Source organism: Astyanax mexicanus, chromosome 17 (genome assembly GCF_023375975.1).
Source record: "Astyanax mexicanus isolate ESR-SI-001 chromosome 17, AstMex3_surface, whole genome shotgun sequence".
In the NCBI taxonomy this organism is placed as follows: domain Eukaryota; kingdom Metazoa; phylum Chordata; class Actinopteri; order Characiformes; family Acestrorhamphidae; genus Astyanax; species Astyanax mexicanus.
Window position 1 is genome coordinate 33,508,958 of NC_064424.1, and position 24,341 is coordinate 33,533,298.

Below are 24,341 nucleotides of genomic sequence, written 5' to 3' on the forward strand. Positions count from 1 at the left end.
GTAATATTTGTGTGAAATATGCCTTTAATTATGTAAGTGGTTAGCTAAAGTGTTGATATTATATTAAGGAGTAGTAAGTCATTTATTTCGCTAGATGGCAGTGCCGCGAAAACATAGGGTCCTAGAACTGCGGTCCTGAAATTGAAATTTTATTGGCTTTTGAAAAAAAAATGTATTTGTTTATCTGAAAAAAGAGACCCATGCTGAGATTAAATTACCTTTATTGTACCTTTAGTGATATTTTGTATTCTGGACAACAAGCAGAAGAATATTCAGGTTTTCAGTAGCAAGTTGCAGCATTTATTCACATTTTATTGGTTACAATTTCGTACAGATTAATTACATATCAAAAGAAACCCACAGCATAAATAACAAATTATTACAACAACCACCATCTCACAGAATCACTGTAAACATAATCAGAATCAGGTTAAAACCGCTTAGAGCAGAAAACACTGATGTTCTAAAACGGAATCGATTTCAATTAATTTTTAAAAGTCACACAAGAATTTACACAATAGGCGACAGAGAGACAGCCAGGATATTGCAGCAGTACACATACTCCAAACCAGTCGATAAACTGGAGAGTTCTGATTATGCAGATGAATATAAAGTTGATGTATGATGAAGCATTTTATATATATATTTTTTTATTCCACCTTAAATCGGTGCAGAAGTTACATTTATGCAACACAGGCCAACCTGAACTTCATACACACTCACAAACACGCACCCAACAAAAGAGTTCATAGCTTCAGAACACACACACACACAGCATTCCAGACCCTCTTCCTGGACATCTTCTGTCCTGGTTACTGTCCTGTCTACTGAACCTTCTTTAGCTTTCTGAATTCAGCTTGACTAATTATTAATTAATCTGTTTATTATTAAAGAGCTCATTTCCTCCTTTTCTTCAGAGCCCCACTCATAACATATGTGTGTTTATAAATCATATTTTATTAATAAAATGATCAAAAAATTATGAACAGGCTGCTTTTGTTACTGTGTCTTTAAGACTGAGAAATGTAAATAACTCTTTCCTGATTAAATGCCCAGTGTTGTGTCTTTTTCAAAAGCATCAGGCTAAATGTGAGGGACTAAACTTCTGTAGACTGAATTGGTAGAGCTACACTGCTTTTGGCTGAATGAGCAGGACCAAGGTGCTGTAAGATGAATGAATTGAACTAAAATGCTGTAAGCTCAATAGGTGGAGTTTAACTGTTGAATGCTAAAAGGGTGGAGCTAAACTTATGTAAACTGAATTGGTAGGGCTAAAATGCTTGTAGAGTGAATGGGTGGGGCTAAACATGCTGTTCCTGAATGAGCAAGGCAAAACTGCTGAAAAATGTATTGGTAGGGCCACTCTATTTGTAGGGTGACTAAGTGGGGCTAAATGTAACTACGCGCATCATGCAATGGGCAACAGCAGCTCTAATTGGTCCACTGAGCCACCCAAACATTCCCGCCTCCACGGTTAATACTGCTGAGTGATGCAGAGATGTGGTCACGTGCAAACATATGTATAAACGCGCACAGCTGGCTCTTACGCAAGCTACACTTTAAACAACGCATAGACTTGACGCAGAAGTATAAATTGACCTTTAATTGGTGAAGCTAAAATTCTTTAGGTTCAATAGGCGGAGCTAAAAAGGTGGAGACTAAATAAGTGGGATAATGGAATTTCATGTGTGAAACCACAAACTATTTTTTCAAATCAAACTGTTTTCAGGAGATGGGCTGCTGTATATGACGCATTTGAAAATGTAAAAAAAAATCAAGGTCTTATTCACAAAGAATTGAAGAAAGAAATATCTTCACACCGACCATACCCAAAACCACACTGTGCAGCACTTGGGCAGGTAATCAAGAACTACCAGAGCAGTCGATTAGCTGGAGTGTGTCTCAGAAAGAAGGTGGAAGCAGACTTCGAAGTAAGGTTTTACCTAGGTAGTGACCATTGCTGAAATTGATCCCTACTTCTTTATTTGAGTTGGTCTCTACAGGAGAAAGTGTTCAGTTCAATAACACATTTTCATCATTAGCCTGCACATCATTAGGAGGATTTACTAGTGTTTGTTGGGTTCACTAGCATTTGTCAGATTCATCCACGAACAGTGGGTTCACCATCAATTGCCAGGTACATTTTTGTTGGAAAGAACATTCTGGTTTCACCAGCATTCACAGGGTTCTGCAGCATTTGCAGCGTTAACAAGGATTAGCAGTGTTCGCCAGTGATTGCTTAGTTTATCAGGTTCACTAGTGTTCCTCGGTGCTTGGGGATTTTGGCAGCATTTTGAACATTAGCAAAATTCACAGGGTTCAGCAGTACTCACAAGCATGTGCTGGGTTTACTAGCATTCCCAGTGTTAGCAGCAATCCCAGCCAGTTCTAGCTACTATATTTGAAGCTGTTGTGTTTATAGTTTTATTTTTTGTTACTCTGGGGCCACTGTTGGCCACAGCTGCTGTGGTGATCCCTGTTGTTCACTAATAATAAACAGGTTGCTCTGAAATTCCACTTTTCATTTCAAATATCAAATTTTCCTATTATCTAATTCCCATTCATATGAACTCCCCCATCACTAGTTATGCCCACAACACTAGGAGCATGAGGACCAGTACATGCCTCCTCAGATACTTGTAAAGTCAGTCACTACCCCCAATGCAGGCAGTTAACACGGATACCACACTGGAATTGATGAGAGGATAAAATGCCATCAACCAACCCTTAGAGAAACCATCACCAGCTATGCTCTCTCTGACTCTGACTGCTGTAAGTAGCATGATTCGCCATTCTTACCAGCGTTCCACTTTTTAAAGTAAATAGTTAAAGTACTCAATAGTGTGCCACAAATCTCAGATAGGGATCCATTTCAGTCTCAGCCTAGATAGCCTAAATGAGCAGGGGGACAGATCCCAGATCAGCTCTCCTGCTCAAAGAAGCTTTATGAATGAGATGTCTGTTGCATAAACTGCTGACCAGCAGTCACCAACTTTGCTCCTGATCCCGTACACACAGGGGGACCTGTGTGGGTCTGGGTCAGACTGGATCAGGGGTTAGAGTGAACTCTCTAGGAGCAGAGCTGGTGACCGGCTATTGACCAGTGTGGTAACCAGCTTAGTGTCGTCAGCTGAAGTTAAACAGATTTTTACAGCTCAGAATAAATTATTTTCTCCCACTGGTCTGCTCTGAAGCTCAGAGGCCGCTGGGTTGGTTTAGGAGAAAGGTCTAAAACTGCTCACAAAGCGGCACAAGTAAAAGGGTCAGGCAGCATTCAGCCCTTCATACTGTAACGATGCTCCACCCATCACGATGACTCAGACCCGAACAAGAGGATGAGCTCGTGACACATGATAAAGGTGAAGAAATACACGCAGAGGTCGGCAAACACGTCGCCCATTTTCCGATAAGTGTCCATGGAATGGTTAATGACCTCAGCCGGAATGCCGGACAGCAGGAGGGCAGCAGTGAGGACAGTGGTCTTTGACTTTTTCTCCACCTGAGAGAGAAAGAAACAGAAAAATCACAAATATTAAATAACCACTTAAATTAGAACCAAAATATTTGATAAACACAAACCTCTGCCCACTTGTATACATTTTATGGCTACATATCTGTTTGTCAGCCGCTTTCCTCAATGTCTGCTTTGAATAACACTTGAATAAGCATGAATAAGCATGCTAGCCTGTATGGGTAAACATCCCTCATAAAGAGAGACGTTAACACAAAATGATTTTTTTTGTGGATGAGAGGCAGACGAACTGTTTTAAAAAATATCCAGATGTGTGGAGGAGGCCAAATTACATTGCTGTGAACAACGCAACAGAAACACATAAAATGTAACCGTAAATTTTTGACACTAATAAATAATTGGTGTTTGAATAGATTTTTTTTATTGAGTGATTTGAGTGCGTGAGTGTTATTGGGTACTGTGTGACTGTTTATAATGCACAGTCTACGTGTAGTGGGTGGAGATGAAGATTGGTATTCCCTGCTTTTGTTGGAAAGTGATTTTTAAGTCACTTTTACTGGACAGGGTTTACAAATGCATTTCTGGACAAGAAAGCCCAAGTTACATTGTGATTTTTTTGTACGTTGAGCCTGGAGTAATACAGAGATTAGATAGATCAGCTTTAAACTGCTTTAAATTGCTGAACGTGATGTAATGACGCACCTTTGGAAAGTACTTGTATAACCCCATGTAGGCCAGCTCCAGAGTGAGAAACGGTGCAAATATTGACTGCAAAAAAGAAAGTAAACCATCACATAAACACAAGCAATAACAATGGTAATATCAATTAATGTTTATACGCTATCATGATTTAAATGAAATAATAGCACAAAGAATAACAGAACAATTAATAATAGCACAATTATACTATACAATTATACAAAATAATGAGTAATCTAAACTCTATATACATACAACCAGTTCTAATCTAAAAACAAAGTGGATTTATAAACACCTAGGGAACGTGCATACCTAATGTTCTGTGAAGCTATTTTAGCTTCATCTGAGGCCTTAGTGTCCAGTCGAATCCATAGAGGATAGCTTTGACTGCGAAACTCGGCCCAGTGGGAGGACTTTGGCTCTCTTTGGATTAGACTGGCTACCCCATTAGGGAAAGTTGCCTCTAAACCAAAGCAAGATTTTCTTTTCTTTTTTTTTTTTTTTTTTTTTTTTTAAAACATCAATATTGAAACTGTGTTTGTGTTTAATCCAGCAGGTAGCTCCAAGGTTATTGAGTACTTTGAAAAAGTGAATCGATTCTGTAAGTTCTGTTTAAAAAAAACACCACACGCCCCTCCTCTAGTTTTAAAACAATTCCACATTTTGACAACAAACTGCATTTCTTTCAGAACATCAACTCACCAAGTACTGGCAGACGAAGATGCGTACAAAGACAGCTAAAAGGACACTCCCGGTGAGCCGGAAGAGACGGAAGGGGTCAAGCTCCTCCGGGTCAGAGCTGCTGTCCTGTGCCGCCTTCTCGTTCGCTAGCTGACCCCGCAGCTTCATTGCGTCGTCAAAGCGGGACAGGTACTTCTGCAGGCCCCTTCGAGGAGAGCGCGAGTGCTCATCACTGGACAGCTCTCCCCGTGGCCGCTGTCGCACCCCACGGGACAGGTCATCCTCCCCCAGGTCCTCTCTGCTGTCCGGCAGGGGAGAGCCCCGCCTTTCAGGGGTGCTGCTGGGGGTTGTGTTTTTGCTGCCACCCGTCTCAGAGATGTATGGAGAGAGGCGCTTAGAAGACACCGGTGGCGTCCAGGCATCATTTGGGTCCAGGTCTAGGTGGAAGCGAGGCTCCATCGTGTGTCGGGCTTCTATGTGAAAGACGGAGAAAGGGAAACAGTTGAAAGTGTTATTAGAAAAAAAAAAAAAGTGTTAGAAAGTATTATTAGTATTAAAGTATTATTAGTATAAAAAGTATTAGAAAGTGTTATTAGTGTTATTAGAAGTATTATTATTTTTTATTATAATAAAAAATAATAAAAATACTAAAATAACTTAATTTTATTCTAAATAATTATTGTTACTTTCAAGTGTGAACAGCTTTCATGTCCATAAAGAACCACAGCCTAGAAAACTCCTTTGTGTTCACAGACGTTGTTTTGTTGTTTATAACAAACACAAGAAGGCAAAAACAATATGTGCACCTTAAAAAAAACACAATTCACTCCTTAGTAAGGATATTCCTATACTGTTGGAATGGACAGTGTGTAGTAGGGGTGTGCTATATTTTGTCATACACAATCATTTTTTTATGTTTTGCCATTTACTGTTCTATTAATAGTTTGCAGTTTATATGTAGGCACTAACTAAGCTGGACTTAAGTTCTGTGGTAGATGTTTGTGTTTATATTACATTATTTCTGTTACCTTTTTTAATTTTGTAACACTACAGTCTTGGTAAACTACTGTCTAGAAAATAGACATTTATAGATTTTGTTTCAGCTGAATAAATTTGTACTAAATAAAACATTTATATGTATTTTGTTGCAGAAGTATACTCTTGAAATGTATTTAAAAGAATTACTGCAAAAACACCCTGAAATATCGTGATATTATTTCACGGCCATATCGCCCAGCCCTAAGCGCTGAATGGGATTAAGCTGAATTTGACTCCTCATTATGAGATAGAGTAACTGGGGCGCCTGAATGGAGCAGGGTTAGTTACCTTCTGCACCATGTAAGGCAGACCGGTAAATCCCAGTAACTACCTGAGGAATAAGCAGGCCTCCCCGGTTCATTAACTGGTTTAGGGTGTAAATGTGCTCTCTGTATGAATGTGCTGACCGCTGCTATCCGCGTCGCCCTTCCCGAAGCCCACTATTCTGTTCATCCTCTGCTCGGAGTTCTGCAGCAGCCTCCTCCGCCTGCTCTCCGCCCGGCGCTGAGCTGCGCTGCGGCCGCTCGCCTCGTCCCCGGCCTCCATCCCCTCTCTGCCCGCTCCAATCGCTCCTACGGCTCCCGGTGGTCCGATTCTCTCCGGGGGCTTTAATAATCCTGTGTTTAACTGCCTTATCCTCGCTCCGCTTCCTTGCTCCGGGATCCTCTGCGCGCACACAAACACCACACTACTGCAGGCCCTCAGCGCAATGGCGGCACAGCTACAATAAAAGTCCTCTTAGTGAAAAAATGAACTCAAAATAAAAAAGGCGAAAAGGTGATTAAATCACCGAATTAAAAAAACACGAACTAAGTAGAGAGATTCAAGTAAAATAAAAAAATATAAAGTAAATTTCGTTAATTATATGGAATATTTAATGCACAGATGCACTGTAAAGAAATACACATCAAGATAAAAGTTGTTTAACAAAAGAAAAAGAAGATAATCTAGAAAAGAGCAAAACCAGTAGAGTTTGATGGTAGATTTTCTATAATATAATTAATATAATAAAATTATTTTATATACAATGTAGTAAACAAATTTAACAGTTGCAGTTGCAGTAATTTTATAAAAAAAATTATAAAAACGCTGTGAAACGTGCTATTATTATTATGTTTAATATTTAATATGTATTATTATTATTATTATGTTTAATATTTAATATGTATTATTATTATTATTAGTATATTTATTATTATGTTTAATATTTAATACTTATTATTATTATTATTATTATTATTATTATTATTATTATTATTATTATTATTATTATTATTATTTGTATTTGTATTTGTATTTGTATTTGTATTTATACAGTGTAAAGCAAGCAGAGTCGAGTGATCAGCCTGTAAGTAAGCGTAGGATTGTGGGTAATGTAGTGAAGGGGCAGACTTGTTGTACTTTTATAGACACTTCCCCAACCGTCCGCTTGTGAGTGTGTGTGTGAGAGAGAGAGAGTGCGAGTGAGAGAGATGAGCAGACTGTGCGCGGGACAGTATGAGGAAGTAGTGAGTGTGTGTTGGTGCTGAGTGTAGAGGGGTATGATGGTGCAGGTTTGGGTAAAGACCCTGATAGTGTGTGTGAGTGTGTGTGTGAGTGTGTGTAGGGGAGCTGGTTCTCCTCCGCACGTGGTCTTCGTACTTGCGGATGATCTGGGCTGGAATGATGTGGGTTTTCGCGGCTCTGAGATCCGGACCCCGGAACTGGACCGGCTGGCTGCAGCGGGGGTCCGGCTGGACGGGTATTATGTCCAGCCGCTCTGCACCCCGTCCAGGAACCAACTAATGACCGGCAGGTACCAGGTAAGACTGCAGTACACACACTGAACCCACAGCTGCTGTCAGTGCTGCGACTGCTGCTGTAACAGCTACTACAGCTACTGTCAGTGCTGCTACTGCTGCTGTAACAGCTGCTACAGCTGCTGTCAGTGCTTCTAGTGCTGCTGTAACATCTGCTACAGCTGCTGTCAGTGCTGCTACTGCTGCTGTAACAGCTACTACAGCTACTGTCAGTGCTGCTACTGCTGCTGTAACAGCTGCTGTCAGTGCTGCTACTGCTGCTGTAACAGCTACTACAGCTACTGTCAGTGCTGCTACTGTTGCTGTAACAGCTGCTACAGCTGCTGTCAGTGCTGCTAGTGCTGCTGTAACAGCTACTACAGCTAATGTCAGTGCTGCTACTGCTGCTGTAACAGCTGCTACAGCTGCTGCCAGTGCTTCTACTGCTGCTGTAACAGCTGCTACAGCTGCTGTCAGTGCTGCTACTGCTGCTGTAACAGCTGCTGTCAGTGCTGCTACTGCTGCTGTAACAGCTACTACAGCTACTGTCAGTGCTGCTACTGTTGCTGTAACAGCTGCTACAGCTGCTGTCAGTGCTGCTAGTGCTGCTGTAACAGCTACTACAGCTAATGTCAGTGCTGCTACTGCTGCTGTAACAGCTACTACAGCTACTGTCAGTGCTGCTACTGCTGCTGTAACAGCTGCTACAGCTGCTGTCAGTGCTGCTACTGCTGCTGTAACAGCTACTACAGCTACTGTCAGTGCTGCTACTGCTGCTGTAACAGCTGCTGTCAGTGCTGCTACTGCTGCTGTAACAGCTACTACAGCTACTGTCAGTGCTGCTACTGTTGCTGTAACAGCTGCTACAGCTGCTGTCAGTGCTGCTAGTGCTGCTGTAACAGCTACTACAGCTAATGTCAGTGCTGCTACTGCTGCTGTAACAGCTGCTACAGCTGCTGTCAGTGCTTCTACTGCTGCTGTAACAGCTGCTACAGCTGCTGTCAGTGCTGCTACTGCTGCTGTAACAGCTACTACAGCTACTGTCAGTGCTGCTACTGGTGCTGTAACAGCTGCTTTAGCTACTGTCAGTGCTGCTACTGCTGCTGCATTACTGTAACAGCTACTGTAGGTAGTTACTGTTAATGCTGCTACTGCTGCTGTAACAGCTACTACAGCAACTGCTGCTGTAACAGTAATAATGTAACAGGTACTACAACCACTGTCAGTGCTGCTACTGCTGCTGTATTGCTCTAATAACTACAACAGCTAGTTACTACTGTCACTACTACAAGTATTACTTTAACTGCTACTGCTGTCACTACTCTTACAAGTAATTCTATAACATCTACTGCTGTCACTACTCTTACATGTATTACTATAACACCTACGGAAGTAATGTCTATATACATCCCAACAAACATGTTCATAGTCAAAAGCTTAAATTAGCCTTGTGTTAGCCTAATTCAGATTCTTTCACAAATATATTGGAAATCCACCTCAAACAGCTGAATTATAGATAAATATACACTCGCTTGGATAAAGCAAAAAACAACTGCCCTGACACAACTTCCTGGTGTGAAACTACATCTCTCTCACTCTGCAGACCAAACTTTACTGTCTCTACTGTAAAGTCATGTTGAATACAACCGTCTACTATATGCAATATAACTGTTTACTGTGTACTGCTCTGCAAGAGTAAGGGTTTGGGCTGCACAATATATTGCTTCGGCATTGATATCGCAATGTACACATGTGCAACAGTCTCACTGCAAGATGTGCAAGGATTTGTCAAGGATTTTTTTTTTCACACTGTTCTCATCTTGCACGACAGTAGGTGCCAGATTAACTACTGTATTTATCTTATGGCATTTATTTTACTCCAATCATTGACACACAGATTCTCTTATATTATGAATATTATGAAAAACCTGTATTTTCTTTTTTATATATATATATCAGTAAGAACCACAAAATATCGCAATGTTATTTTTTTCCAATATTTTGAAACCCTAGTAAGGATTATGTGCATTATCCCCTGTTTACTTATCTTATCTTATCTTTCTGCTTATGCTACCATTACTGCTGCCATTATTACTGCTACTACTACCATTAGTACAGTAGTACAATTGCTATTACTGCTTCTAATACTACTGTTACTACTGTTTCTGTATAATTGCTATTACTGCTATACTGTAAATACTCCTATTATTTCACTGTTCTGCTGTTTCAGATTCACACAGGGATGCAGCACCAGATAATCTGGCCGTGCCAGCCGTACTGCGTCCCTCTGGAGGAGAAGCTGCTGCCACAGCTGATGAAGGAGGCAGGTTACTCCACCCACATGGTGGGCAAATGGCATTTGGGCATGTACAGAAAAGAGTGCCTGCCCACACGGCGTGGTTTCGACTCCTACTTCGGTGGGTGGATGTTGATGATATTATTATCCACTTCTAAGCCAAAACTTACAGTACTGTGACACTTTTACGGTGCTACTGGAGACTGGGCATCACTCCTGTCATGCATTTTGGTTGGCTCTAGAGTATGTAATGGTATGTTGTCTAAAGTTTAGTGCTGTACCAGAGATGCATTGCTAATACAGCTAACGACAGCTTTAATTCTGAATATAGTCTGTAGTTTCGTCCAGGTTTGTACATACAGAGTCAAAAATCACATGCACCTGTTCGAGATCTTTCAACATGGTTTGAAGTGACATAGAATTTAAGTTATCTTCTGATTCGCCATGTTCCTATTTACATTGTCCATTTCACATTAAGGGGAATAGTACCCATTAAGTATCTGAATAAACCTGCTAATAACTGTAAAATAAAAGTATATCCATTTAACACAAGTGTGTAATGATAGCACCATGTTAACTGCATAGATAGTGTAATACAGAATCATCCTGTTAAACGTATAAAGGCTTTTTTATTTAAATAAATCCTACTGCTTCTCTCCCTCAGTTGATTTGCCACTCCATAAAAATATAAATTTCTCTCTATGCTCATCATTGGGTCTGTTTATGGTTTAGGTATAAGCCCATCAGCATGCTGCTTAAACTATGATCAAGGGAGGGTCAGCATTCTAGAAGGAGATCCCCCTCTCAATGTGGAGATCTGCACAAGCGCAGTAGCCAGGATATGCATGTGCATCATTGAGACAGATTTCAGTATATCATTCTCTACCTATTTAAAAAGATGGATGGCTGGTCTAGTAGGCATGAAGATAATGGCTGCAGAGTGAACAGACTTTCCTAAAAGATCAGTTTGCATCTAAACAAGGACGTTTACAGAAATAGAAAGTGACATGGGGAAAATACCTACTGCAAGTGGAAAGAGTGTGTGTGTGTACAAGCCCCATTGCACCATATGTAATTGGGCTTGGTACATCTTCTAAAGTTTGCAACTTTAGGCATACGCTACCTTTACTTGTTAGCTTTCTCTTCTAAGATCCTGTATAAAACTCACACTTGTCCTGACTGATAGTACTTTGTGAAATTATGTAAATTTGATTCTTTGCTTCTCCTTTTTGACTTACAGGATACCTAACCGGTTCTGAGGATTATTTCACCCATCAGCGATGCTCTTACATCACTCCACTGAATGTCACTCGCTGTGCCCTGGATCTGAGGGATGGGGAGCAGGTTGCTAAGGGTTACAATGGCTCCTTCTCTACCGAGCTCTTCACTCAGAGAGCAACCAGCATTATTCAGCAGCACAAACCCAACCAGGTAGGCTAGCACTGCTGAGAATGTAATGGGACTTTATATCCCACCTTATAATCCACATATGTGCCCCAGTTAACTACAAGGCTAAAGTAAAAAGTTGCGCCACAAACCAAAATCTTTAAAATATCAAAAACAATACTAACAGTAAATTAATATAAATTAGCAGAAGGTTACATTGTAATAATAATAAATACATGGTTAAAAACCTAAGCTTAAGAGTTACTTAACTTAACTTAAGAGTTAAAAAAGGCAAAATAGATCATTGGCATATAATGCTTTATTTGAGATTGTTTTTAAATCATAATTGCATTGAAACATTATTTACCAGTGAGATTTTTCTCTTTGTTTTTTCATTATATTTTATGTAATTTCACTTTAACACTTAGCAGAATAATATTACCGTATTTAGAGGCTGTGTTCAGCAGTGCTCGACAGTGCTACACTGAGAGACCCTGAGTGTTATGGTAAGTCCGGGCCCTATCAGCCAGTTATTGGCTAATGCTTTTACTGTTCCAGCCTGGAGAAACTTTACTGAAAAATCACCCTTATAACGCTGTATTTAAGTGGAGAGGCTTTACTCGATTAAAAGGCGCTCTGACGGTGCTCCTTATAGTAATATTATAATATAATATATAATATATATAATATACAGTAATTTATTTATTTGGATATTTCACAGTGTTTGTAGACAATGTCATTGTTTTGGAATATTGTACAGTTCTCCATGCTTTGTGAATTGATCTTCCAACAGGCAAAATGGAGTGAATCTGTATTTACTAGTTTTCTCTCTGGTAAATAAATCCTTCCCTTGAGCAATCAAAAACAACACACACATCTTGTAAACTTGTGTATCAGCTTACATCCTGAGTACCCCACTTGTAAATGCCACTTTGGCTGCTATAGGGCTAATGTAGCTATAGCTATAAAGGATATTTAGAGCTTTTACTGTGACAAATATTTAAAACTAGCAAATACCTATTATCTAGCATATACCTAGCATTTAGTAATTATTACTTAAATAATTGACTGATGGAACCAGTACTGGAAATATGAGCCTAAAGTTTTATATAACTTATGAGCCTCAGTTATCTGGTTACATTAGCACTGGCTAATTTCGATGTAGCAAGTATTTGAACGGCACCAGTTCTATGTAGCTAATTTAGCTAGCAACAAATATCTAAGCTTATAGCACACAAATATGCTTCAGTTTTTACTGGAGCTACATAGCTACTGTACTTATAGATAATAATTTAGGCTTAGACTTCAACAAAAGCATTAAAACCCACTTATAATGTCATATTAGCACTAAAGCAGACAGGCTAGGCTACTGTATCTAACAAGTCCCAAAATAGGTGGGGAAACATCTTCTCAGAATTGGGAAATAGACCGTTTTAGTGCACAACTTGAGAGTGGTTGTGACTGTGGTCAGCATTAACCATCTGCAGTTAAAACCGGTCTTTTAGCTTGTTGTAATCTCCTTACAGTCAATTTTAGTTCACAGCAATGTTCCAACATTATAGTTGTTATAGTTGGCTGTTATAGTTGACTTATAAGGCTTTAATGGGTTGGAATTAAATGGTCCAATCCACCTTAAATTGTGTTGCTATTTGTTAAATTTCTATTGAAAAAGGCCCATTCCACCTTAATGTTGCCTGAATTTATCTGCTGGATCACTTACGGTGGAATAGACCATTCAGTATCATAGTTAACAATGTGAGCTGCCTGAATGTTACTAATGCATAATGTAAGGTGGAATAGTCCAATCAGCCGCATTGTTAACAATGTGTGTCTTATTGTAGCCAATACATTATTTAAGGTGGAACAGACCATTCTGTCTCATAGTTAAATATTAAGACACTTAAATGTAACTAATGCATAATTTGAGAGGGAATGGACCCAAGGTGGAAAGTTGACTAATACGGCTTATATTGGCTGTGCATTTAAATATTCACGTCCATCTTAAATGGTGTAGCTGTTGGTTGAATTCTTAGTAAAAGTGATTCATTCCACCTTAAATGTTGCCTGAGTGTAACTGCTTGACCGTTTAAGATGGAATGAACCATTCACCTTCAACACCATAAGATGCCTATATTTAATTGCTGCACCTTTTAAGGTAGAATGGACCATTTATTGTCACAGTTATTTTGTAAGGTACTGAAATGTTACCATTTTATACTTTAAGGTGATGCCTAACCGCTGCACCATTTATGGTGGAATTTATGATTCAGCATTACAGTTTATTCTTTGGGGGTGCCAAAATGTAATAACTGCACCATTTAAAATGGAATGGACAGTTCAGTCTCATTGTTAACTATGTGATGTGCCTAAACATAACCAATATGTTATTTAAGGGGAGCCAGACCATTCTGTTTTATAGGTATCTTGTGAAGCACTTGAACATAACCACTGCACCATTAAAGGAATGGATCCAGATTCATGGGTGGGTTATTTAAGTTGAATCACTAAGATGTTTGTTTTTTGTGTTTTCGCAGCCCCTCTTTCTCTATGTGGCTCTGCAGGCGGTTCATGCTCCTCTGCAAGTGCCTAAGCGCTACACCACCCCCTATGATTTCATTAAGGACAAGAATCGGCGAGTGTATGCAGGCATGGTGTCAGCAATGGATGAGGCTGTGGGAAACATCAGCAGAGCCCTGCAGGACGCTGGACTGTGGAACAACACTGTGCTCATCTTCTCCACAGGTACCTATAAGAACATGCCAGGCAGACACCTGCCTCTTTCATATGCAGATCTTTTGTAGATAGTAGGGGTGTAACGATGCGTGTATTCTTTAAGAACAGTCACGGAATGGGTTCACAGTTCGTTTTGTGCATACACAGTGCAATACACAGTAAAGGCAGTCTATTGTAGACTTGTGAAACAAATTAACACAATCGTGTAGCTGTTGCTATTAGCAACTCGTACTGACCTAGCCTGCTCTGAGAAGTTTAGCTCTGACTGGAAGTTGGAGCACACAAGCAGAGAGAGCGCGTAGAAACACAGATAATTCAAACTGTCCACACACCGTCGCTGTGCTGCCATAGGAAACTAATGGTCGCCTGTCACTTTCCAGTGTGAACGCAGGGTTTGGCACTCATACTGTGTCTTTCTCTCTCTCTCTCTCTCTCTCTCTCTCTCTCTCTCTCTCTCTCTCTGTCACTCTCTTTTGCTCATGTTGTCTGTCTGTCTCTCTCTCTCTCTCTCCCTTTCTTTTGCACCATCTGTCTGTTTGTCTCTCTCTCTTGCTTGTGCTGTCTGTCTGTCTCTTTCTTTTTTGAACTATTTATAATCCAACAAGATCCAAAAGATGGAGCCTCTCATGATGACAGTAGGAGAGAACCCTGGTTTCAAGAATTTAGTAAAAGAGCTCGAGCTCTGTTACAACATTCCCTCCCAAAAAACAAAACATGATTATAATGAAGTTTCATTGTTATTATAAAGTTAATAAATGTGAGGTTATACACCAACTGTACCGAAATGTAGGGTTTATACCAAGGTGTGAACCGAACTGTGAATTACACCCCAAGTAGGAAGATTCTATTACAAGACAGCGTTGTCTTAAAGATGGCAAGTTTTACGAGAAGAAACAGAGGTCTTTTGATAACTATCAGTGTTGGTAGATCCATTTGAGTTAAAGTTCTGCCGCAATGTCAGCCATTTAAACTAAAGTTAGTCTGATCGTAGCCTATTTTAAATGTAAACTGCCTCTTTGTTTAAGTTTATAAGCTACACATGTTTATTGGGTTGCACCAAGCTGTAATAAAGGGGTTGAAGCAGGCTGCATGTGCAGAAATATTTTTTTCTGGATTTACCTAGCTCATCGTTGGCAAACAGAGGTCAGCTAACATGCAGGCAGGTAGAATGTTGGCAAATCCATTCTCAGGTTAGTAAACTAGTGAGAGGTCAAAACACAGGAAAACATCAATAACAATAATGCTCAGAACTCAGGTTAGAAAAACAGAGCAAGCTAGGCACAGAGAACTGCTTAAAAGAGTCCTAATCTTGTGCTGCAGCTGTGTCTCATTTCCTTCTTCCCCTCCTTCACTCCTTTATCCTATTATTCCCCTTTGACCTCCTTTTATCCCTATCCAAAGATGTTTTACCTTTAAACTTATTTTACATTGTACTTGACTATTGTAAGTCGCTTTGGACAAAAGCGTCTGCCAAATGTAATGTAATGTAATGTAATGTAGGGTTGCCACCTTTCAGAATTTAATATAAGGGACGCCCACAGATAAATACATTTTTATAAACACATTATATATAAACTTATTCTCCTAACAACTGCATTATTTATTTAGTATCTGTTAATCCATTAGTTTGATTTGTTCTTTAAATAACCATATATAATATTAATATTGGCTTATACTACTGTATAATAAATAAATGATCATTCGTTCGACACAAAACTCAACTTTCTAAACAATCAATCAGACCACAATAGTCTATTATAATAGGCTCTGCCCCATGCACTGACATCGTCTGGCAAAATCACAACCAGATAATAACATAATTTCCCACAACATGTCTATTTTTGTTTGCATTAGCTGAGCTTGTTCAAAATGATCCTGAAACTAGGACCCTAAAATCCTTCCCATTTTTCACATTCCTGGTTGGCCGCAGAGGGTTAAAATTGTGTCTGATCTATACTCACTTTCCATGCAGTGCAAGTTAAGATGAACCTTTAGTTTTTGGAGTGCAGTTCTGCAAACCACAGCACTGACCAACAAGGTCATGTGACTAAAGCTCAGCAGACATTCACTCTAATGCATGAAAAGAGAACTGAGCACAATGTGCTGATTTTACCTGGTGTGAGACTTCAGTTTTTAAGGAAAAAGCACAAACAATTAAGCAACTTGCCTTCCAGCACTAGAGTTCTTACCCTTGGGGTAGTTCTAAAGAAAGCAGGTATTTCAGGAGTGTTTGGGTTCGGAGGATACTTGATTTAAACACACTGACTATTGAGCAAAATGGATTACCAGCTGTGGAGCCAAGCATAGCAGAGCTCTTTTTTATGGCTTTTTATATCAGTTTGTGGGAGTTTCTGCCCAGTCATCTGGAAAATCACAAGGTCTTGTGTATGTGTATTTGTGTGAGAGAGAGGACGTGTAATATTCTCCATGATATAAAGGTTAAACTGTTGGAAGCTGTAATCTGCAGTGTCTGAGGATTTCACTGGTTTATAAAGAGGCAGTAAACCCACTGGTTAAACCCCACCTCTCTTTCTGTTTAAATATTTTACAGTACAATACACCAGAGCGCCACAAGAGGTTGCTGTCCTGGAGGTTTGCTGTAACTCTGCAGTTTTCGCTCACCCATCAAACTCACTGAACTCAGATTCCAGTCACTTTCATGGCCACAGGTGTATCAAGCACCTTGACAAACATTAGTGAAAGAATGAGTTGCTCTGCTGTGATAGGATGACACCTGTGCAACATGCCCAGTCCTGAAATTTCCACACTACTAAATATTACTCAAATGTCAGTGATATAAAAAATTGGAAACTTTTGGGACTGACAGCATCTCAATTCAAATATCAAATTCCATTCAGTTTATATAGCTCTTTGGGTGAAGGCTAGCACATGCCTCCTCCGATACAATTAAAGTCAGCCACTGTCTCTTTTCAAACTGCTGCTGATTTAGCATTGCAAAGTAACCAGAGCGCTTGCAGGAAAGTGCAACGTCTGGGCTCCGATACATCAGCTCACAGACACCCTGTGCTGAGCAACATCACCGTTTGGATTAATGTGGGGAGAGAGCGCCATCTACCCACCCAGAAAGAGCAATGCCAATTGTCCTCTCTCAGGACTCCAGCAGCTGATGGCAAACTACATAAACAGGATTCAAACCAGCAATCTCCCGATGATAGTGGCAACAGTGGCAAGGAAAAACTCCCATACACTAGTGGAAGAAATATTGGAGGAACCAAACTCAGTAAGAGGAACCCACAGAAAATGAAAGAGTGCGGTCAGTGGATGCTGAGGCTAATATTGTTCAGAGGTTGGTATTTGTCTACAGAGACAGTCGTTGTAGACCTCCAAACTTCATATGGCCTTCACAGCAGCTCAAGAACAGTGCATAGAGAGTTTCATAGAATGGGTTTCCGTGGCAGAATAGCTGCATCCAAGCCTTACTTCACCAAGCGCAATGCAAAATGTCAGATGAAGTGGTTAAAAACATGCTGCCACTCGGACTCTAGAGCAGTGGAGACGTGTTCTCTGAAGTGATGAATCATGCTTCTCCATCTGACAAGGGAAGGGTACATGTCTGATCGCAAGTGTAGAATTCAGTGTACTAAGACATTTTTTTACAATTTCTTGCTCCCAAGTTTGTGGGATCAGTTTGGGGATGCCCCTTTCTAGTTCCAACATGAATGTGCACTAGTGAACAAAGCAAGGTCCATAAAGACATGGATAAACGAGTTTGGCATGGAAGACCTTGACCAGCCTGTCCTGACCTCATCCCGATAGAAGACCATAAGGATGAACTACAACGAAGACTGTGAGTCAGGTCTGACCTCACAAATATGCTTAGGAAATATTGTCAAAAGTTCCCATAAACACACTTCTAAACTTTGAGCCAACATCATGATAAACCATATGGAATAAGAATGGGATTTCTCTCAAGTCTCAATTTCTTCCATTTTCAAAGCTCCTGCTCCCTGAAGTTGTTTGGCCAGTTAGTTTAGAATGTTGCTTCACCGCATCAGAATTCATTTACATAAAGTCTGAAAAATGTAACTTGATCTGTTGCTGCTGTCACAACAAATCACAGCTACAAACTGCCATCTCCCATAGAAAATGAGTGGGTGCTTGTCAACCTGTCACCTATTCTTTCGAACAAAGGGTAACAATGATCTTTTACTGTGTTTACAGATAATGGGGGGCAAACGCTATCTGGGGGGAACAACTGGCCTCTCCGGGGCAGAAAGTGGAGCCTCTGGGAGGGTGGAGTCAGAGGCGTGGGCTTCGTAAACAGCCCTCTACTGGAGCGCCCGGGAACCGTCAGCCGAGAGCTGATCCACATTTCTGACTGGCTGCCTACTCTAGTGGGTCTGGCTGGTGGATCCACCAATGGCACAAAGCCGCTGGATGGGTTTAACGTGTGGGATGCTATCAGGTAAAGCAGTTTCTTCTGGTCCTTTTGTGTTAACTGGCTCATATTTACCTAAAAGCACATGTGGTGCAGTGTGTGCTGCAGTGTTCTTAAATGTGATGTGCAATAAGCTTCAATGACTTGTTAACTAACCTACTACTTTAGTTTTGTAGCTGCAGTGCTAATTGATAGGATATAGGCCTTCATTAGCCTCTTAAGCTTCATTAACCTCAGGTCAAGTGCTAATTGGTAAATTATAAACTACATTGACTTATTAGTTACATTTGCCTCATAGCTGCAGTGCTATCTTGTAGCTAACATCTAACGTTAGTTCTAACCACCCATTCCATTGCATTAAATCTGTCCTCTTAGAGTTTTATCACATTAAATCTGGCTACTCCAACACATCATTAATAAAGAAATGTGTGTGTGTGTGGTTGTGTTTATTTTAGTAAAGGAAAAGCTTCTCCTAGACTGGAACTGCTGCACAATATCGATCCAATGTATGATGATGTCGCTCCATGTAAGTACTATAAAACCAGTATGTTTCTAAATTGTCTACACAAGTAATGTATGTAGTGTATGTAACTCTCTCTCTCTCTCTCTCTCTCTCTCTCTCTCTCTCTCTCTCTCTCTCTGTAATAACCCTCAGGTACTGGAGAGAATGTAGAGTTTCATGAAACCAACCATCTGTTTTCACGGAGACAGGCCATCTCAGATTTACGCCAATGGTCCCGTCCATTTAATGTGTCGATACACGCCGCCATCCGTTACGGCAAATGGAAGCTCCTGACTGGTTACCCAGGTATCAGTGGCATGACACAAAATCTGTATTAATTAAATTATTTGTATTTTTTTCTCTCATTTTATTTGTTTCTTCCCAATTTGGAAGGCTTTTTACCCCACCCACTCATTGGCCCTCACCTAATCACTACCAATTCTCCAACAGTAGGAGGATGAGGACATGCACATGCCTCCTTTAATACATGTTGATGCAATCAGCCACTGCCTTTTTTCAAACTGCCACTGATGCAGCAATACCTGGTATCCAGTACTCTTAGAGGAAAGCACAGCACCCCGGCTCTGATATATAAGATAACAGAGACTTTGATGACCAGCATTACAGTAGGACTGATGTGGGGGAGAGAGTGCCATCTACCCACCCAGAGAGATCAAGGCTAGTTGTGGCTAGAGTCAAATTGCACTTGGCTTGGCTAGGGCTCAATAGCTATGTGTGAACTGATGAAAAACAAGATCCCAGAGCTGAAGTGATACTGTCTCAAACAGTATCACAGTCACTCGCTTTTAATTTGAATGTTCTGTTTCACCGATTATTTTAAACCATCTAAAGTTGGTTTATAATGTTAATTAAATAGCTACTCTGTTCTTATCTTTGCTTTGGTAGTTTTAGCTGACTTGCTGGGCTAGGTGGCTAGTTAATCAGTGAACTAATTGAAACATTAAATTGAGTTATTTTTGTTATTAAAGAGGTCAAGTGCAGAATCATGCCACCTGATTTGAAATAGCCACACTTATTTCACAAGAGGGTGAATTTTGTTAAATACATAATCACATAATGTTGTAAAAATAACAGTGGAAAATAATTTGGTAACACTTTATAATAATGGTACATAAATAAACAGTACATACAGCAGTAATAAACATTGTTAAATGGTTAAGTAATGTCTCAACTAATTATTAACTGACACTATTCAGTAAATAATAATGACTAGAGCCATAGTCTCAATTAAAGAGACAAAGTGTACTGATTAATAATGTCTTAACTAGTGTCAATTAATAATTATTAATAAAAAAAAAACTAAAACCAGTTGCTGAGGCTGTAAGAGCTGTTGTGTCCCTGCAGGTTGTCCCCTGTGGTTCCCTCCTCCAGGTGTGGCGGGTGGGAAGGGGGTCTCTGTCACACCTGAGCCGCTCAAACAGGTAATGCTGTTCAACATTGAGCTGGACCCTGAAGAGAGAAACGAGATCTCTGCGCACCACCCAGAGACCGTCAACTTCCTGCTGAGGCGGCTGGAACACTACCAGGAGCAGGCAGTGCCCATCACCTTCCCTCTGGATGATCCAGGCTGTGACCCCGAGCGGACGGGAGCCTGGGGGCCGTGGGCCTGAGCTGCAGATCGGGGGGGGGGGGGGGGGGGGGGGGGGGGTTCAGGGCAGGAGGTGGTGATGGATGGCTGGAATAGTTTGAAGGAAAAAGGGATTAATACAGTTTTCACTCCGGGTGAATTTTTCGAGTGAAAAATCGTGCCTGCAGCACTTACCACACATTGGGAGCTCTGAGTATGAGCTAAATTTCTCAGGGGGATTTATCTACACTCTCACACTAAGCACACACATTCCATTACAATTAAAGGCCGCTACAGGCTGAATTATTGTTGTACCATTTTTTTTTCTTGTAATATACAGCGCACACCAGAATTGACCAAAGTTTTCTGAAAATTTGATGCCCTAAAAAAAAAATAGCCCGTAATTTTTGATTCGCCACTAATCAGCACAATGCTAACTGCATGCTTAAATCCTTGCACACTCGCCTCAATACAACATTTATTAATAATAGTCCAGCTCTATGATTTTGGGTGCTTTAACACTTTTCTTGTCTGGTCCGAACCTTAAGGATTTTCCTTTTAGACCTTTGGTCTGAACTGAATTACCAGATGTTGCAAAGATACTGCAAACCACGTTCTGAAGATCTCTTGAACCATGTTCATTTTACAGGAATTGATAGAAAAGGAAAAAGAAGAGGAAAAAGAACCAATGTTGTGCCAAATCTGACGTTGCTTTAATAGCACTTGTCACAAAGCAGTATGGGTACAGCAGATGAGGCTGGTGATTCCATATCTACAGTAACTGTTGTTTTAAACCTTATTTATGAACAGAAATAAAAGGAACCGGAGACAAATCTGTCAAACTTATTCTGCTGTGTGATGAGCCTGCATTCACAGGGAGTTGGATTCTGGCAGGGAGGCAGAATTTGGCACAACATTCAAAAAGGCAAGTCAGTGTAAAGTAAAGTAAAGTAAAGGGAGATGAAGGCCATGTAGGTGATGACGACAGAACATAGACAAGTTCTATAGTGCGTTCAGTCACTAAACTGCAGTGATTTAAACTCTGATTCGGACTTTCAGGTGTGAAAACACCTCAAAAAATCCTTTTTGGACCTGCTTCACAGTTTAAAGTGGAATGGAAAATACAAACAAGGCAAAGTCCGCTTTGTTTGCCACATTGTGGAGGCATGCAGTTGTTCATAGACACTATATGACTGCAGTTAACACAGTAGTAAGTGGTTCACAAACACCACTAGCAGTGGGTTTTTTGTGTTGGCTCATTTCTGGTAGGAGCAGAACACAAGATCTATATTTTTGGGTCTATCAATACTAACTTTAAATGGTCTGAATGAAAGAACTTTTGTAAGTCTTTTAGGATAAGAGCATCTGCTAAATGTTTTAAATAGACACAGAAGTAACCTTTTTTTACTTGTTATCTACAGTTGCCAAAGAAGCATCAAATTCATTTAGGTTGATTAACTGTATTTCGGGAGTGGGGAGGGATATTTGGTGGGGGGACCGAGTAGAGAGCTGATTACTGTGCCTTTAAAATGTGTTTATATCTGATCTTCAGTTTATAACTGAGTTCAGTTATAGCTGTGAACGTGCAAATGAACTGTTGTTTAAACTGTTGTTTCTCAACCCTGGTCCTGGAGGCTCACTGTTATGCACATTTTAGTGCTTTTTCTGCATTAACACACCTACTTGAACCAGAGAATTGCCACTGACCGCTGTATGAATGGGATTTCTCTTAATGCTAATCATGGTGCCTGTTTTTGGATTAAGTCCTGCCCTTCAACAAAAAGAGCCAATCAGCTTGCTGGTTGTGCCAAGAGAGGAGAAAAGTAAGTGTGCTGTGGGGATACTGGCTGTGGAGATGTGCAAGTGCAGCAGCAAACATTACAAACTGCTTACAAGATTTTTATCAGATTTTAGCAGCGATGCAAAATATGCAGTTCAGCTGGTAATTAGACCTACAGTTTAGAGTTTATTGGTCTCTCCCCATTTAAACATGATGTATGTGATGGCCGTCTAGTGACCTTACTCGCCAATAAAGACTTTGCTTTAATTCAATAATGAACGTATTAGCTGGATCATGGGTATTGAAGTGGGCCTCCAGGACCAGGGTTGAAAAACACTGTTTTAAAAGGGTTGTCCAATGTTTTTTCTGCTTTTTTTGCCTCAAAATAAAGATTTTGATTAACTCAAACTGTCACTTCTCTCGTCTGATTACTCCTGAAAATAAAATATGATTCTGCATTTCCAGTCACAAATATTCTCTTTTTATAAGCAGATGTAGAAGTTTGATGGGTCAGTATCAATAAAATGTGCCTTTTGTGTGCGCAGCATAGTTGTTTATAGGTCATTTTTCTAGACAGATTACTCACAGTCTTGAATGGAGATTTTTCATTAAAAGGAAAATATACCGGAAGTCTACAACTAGACTTAATCTCTGTCTGGGAAACTTCCCACAATGTCATACAAACACTGGGTAACAATATTTTTTTCAAGACTGAATAAACACTTTATTTCAAATATAGTGGAATGTTAACCTTCACTTTAAATTAGATTTTGACATGTTTTACAGTTTTTTTTGATACACCACAGTGTGGCGTGGTTAATTGTATTAGTTTTGGAGATGTTTTTATTTTTAGAAATTAATTTAGCTTTTTCTTTAAAAAAATATCAAGTTATTTAAAAATGTGTCCAAAAATTCCCTGTCCACTCTGTCATCTTTAAATAACCCTGCCCCTTTAGGAAAGTATCATTTCACCATTAGTGATATTACAAACACTTATTTTGTTTTAAGGGATTTTAGATATATGCTGCATGTTCAGCAAATAATAAAATAAATTTCATTTAATATTAATTATATTGTCTGCATATTTAGCTGAAGTAAAGCTTAAACTGTCCACCCTGTCTCTGTAAAATATCATGCTAATAAAAAATACATTAAAAGAACAACAAAAGATCAACAAGGTCACCATGAACAATTCAACATATCAACTCTAGGTCACCCATGTTTCTGTCAAATGCACATTTCTGCCAAAATTGTCCATGCTGTTTTGCAGCTTGCCACAACAGGGTGGACTCATGTGTTATATAAATGGAAAAAAAAAAAAAAGTAAGCTGGAAAATATGATTTCTGTGGCCTTAAATCTTATAAAATGGATGAACAGACAAAAGTAACGTCTTAAAAAGGCACTAAACCCTAAACCATATTTTTTTCATTAATAGCCAAAATGTGTTCCTTTGATGTAATGAAACATACCAGAACTGCCTCAAATTTTTATAAACATTTCCTAATCTTTAAAAAACACTTTTATAGACCACTGAAGTCCTGTTGTCATTTTGTAGTCAGCGCCATGTTGTTTATGCCCATATTTGGGGTTCTGCGTCTAAGAGGTTCAGGTCAATTGAAAAAATGGATGGGCTTTTCAAAAACTGGCCTCTATCACATTCTGTGTTAAATAAATATGTTCAGAACCCTGTACATTTTATTCTGTGTACATTTACCTCCTAAATACCACTGAATCCACAGAGCCCCTTGCCAATCTCTGCAGCTGTGCTGTAGCATTAGCTTAAAGCTAGCATTTTTTTTTTCATTAAGACTCTTAAACAATCTCGTAGTTCAGAGGATCCAGTGATGTTTAGGAGAACAGATTTATTTACCACAGAATTAATTGATTTTTATCAATGACACATCATCCTCGCCTATATCACAATTAAACCGGCGAGGGATCTGCAGAAGCAGAAATCACTACAATAAAAGGTTAGGAAATGTTTATAA

At 39.8% G+C, this 24,341-nt stretch overlaps 2 protein-coding genes across 2 annotated transcripts; one reads left to right on the forward strand and one right to left on the reverse strand.

Moving 5' to 3' along the window:
* Positions 1 to 204: 204 nt before the first annotated feature.
* Positions 205 to 6,615, reverse strand: camlg (calcium modulating ligand). The gene is made up of 4 exons (XM_007238894.4): positions 6,298 to 6,615; positions 4,874 to 5,325; positions 4,175 to 4,240; positions 205 to 3,499 (listed from the first exon to the last, which is right to left on the reverse strand). Exons 1-4 carry the CDS (start codon positions 6,434 to 6,436, stop codon positions 3,308 to 3,310), a joined length of 849 nt encoding a protein of 282 aa, XP_007238956.3. The 5' UTR covers positions 6,437 to 6,615; the 3' UTR covers positions 205 to 3,307.
* Positions 6,616 to 7,285: 670 nt separating this feature from the next.
* LOC103041418 (arylsulfatase B) lies at positions 7,286 to 22,760 on the forward strand. Its single transcript, XM_022676342.2, has 8 exons — positions 7,286 to 7,692; positions 9,899 to 10,085; positions 11,205 to 11,395; positions 13,885 to 14,092; positions 18,266 to 18,509; positions 18,938 to 19,008; positions 19,138 to 19,290; positions 20,350 to 22,760. Exons 1-8 carry the CDS (start codon positions 7,432 to 7,434, stop codon positions 20,613 to 20,615), a joined length of 1,581 nt encoding a protein of 526 aa, XP_022532063.2. The 5' UTR covers positions 7,286 to 7,431; the 3' UTR covers positions 20,616 to 22,760.
* Positions 22,761 to 24,341: the final 1,581 nt, after the last annotated feature.

Bases quoted from the DNA above. Each gene is read 5' to 3' on its own strand.
- camlg (XM_007238894.4), bottom strand. From the start codon at position 6,436: ATGGAGGCCGGGGACGAGGCGAGCGGCCGCAGCGCAGCTCAGCGCCGG. The intron at 5,326-6,297 runs GTCAGCACATTC...TCTTTCACATAG, and splicing joins GGGCGACGCGGATAGCAGCG to AAGCCCGACACACGATGGAG. The intron at 3,500-4,174 runs GTGCGTCATTAC...TTTCTCTCTCAG, and splicing joins TATACAAGTACTTTCCAAAG to GTGGAGAAAAAGTCAAAGAC.
- LOC103041418 (XM_022676342.2), top strand. From the start codon at position 7,432: ATGATGGTGCAGGTTTGGGTAAAGACCCTGATAGTGTGTGTGAGTGTG. The intron at 7,693-9,898 runs GTAAGACTGCAG...CTGCTGTTTCAG, and splicing joins TAATGACCGGCAGGTACCAG to ATTCACACAGGGATGCAGCA. The intron at 18,510-18,937 runs GTAAAGCAGTTT...TGTTTATTTTAG, and splicing joins AACGTGTGGGATGCTATCAG to TAAAGGAAAAGCTTCTCCTA.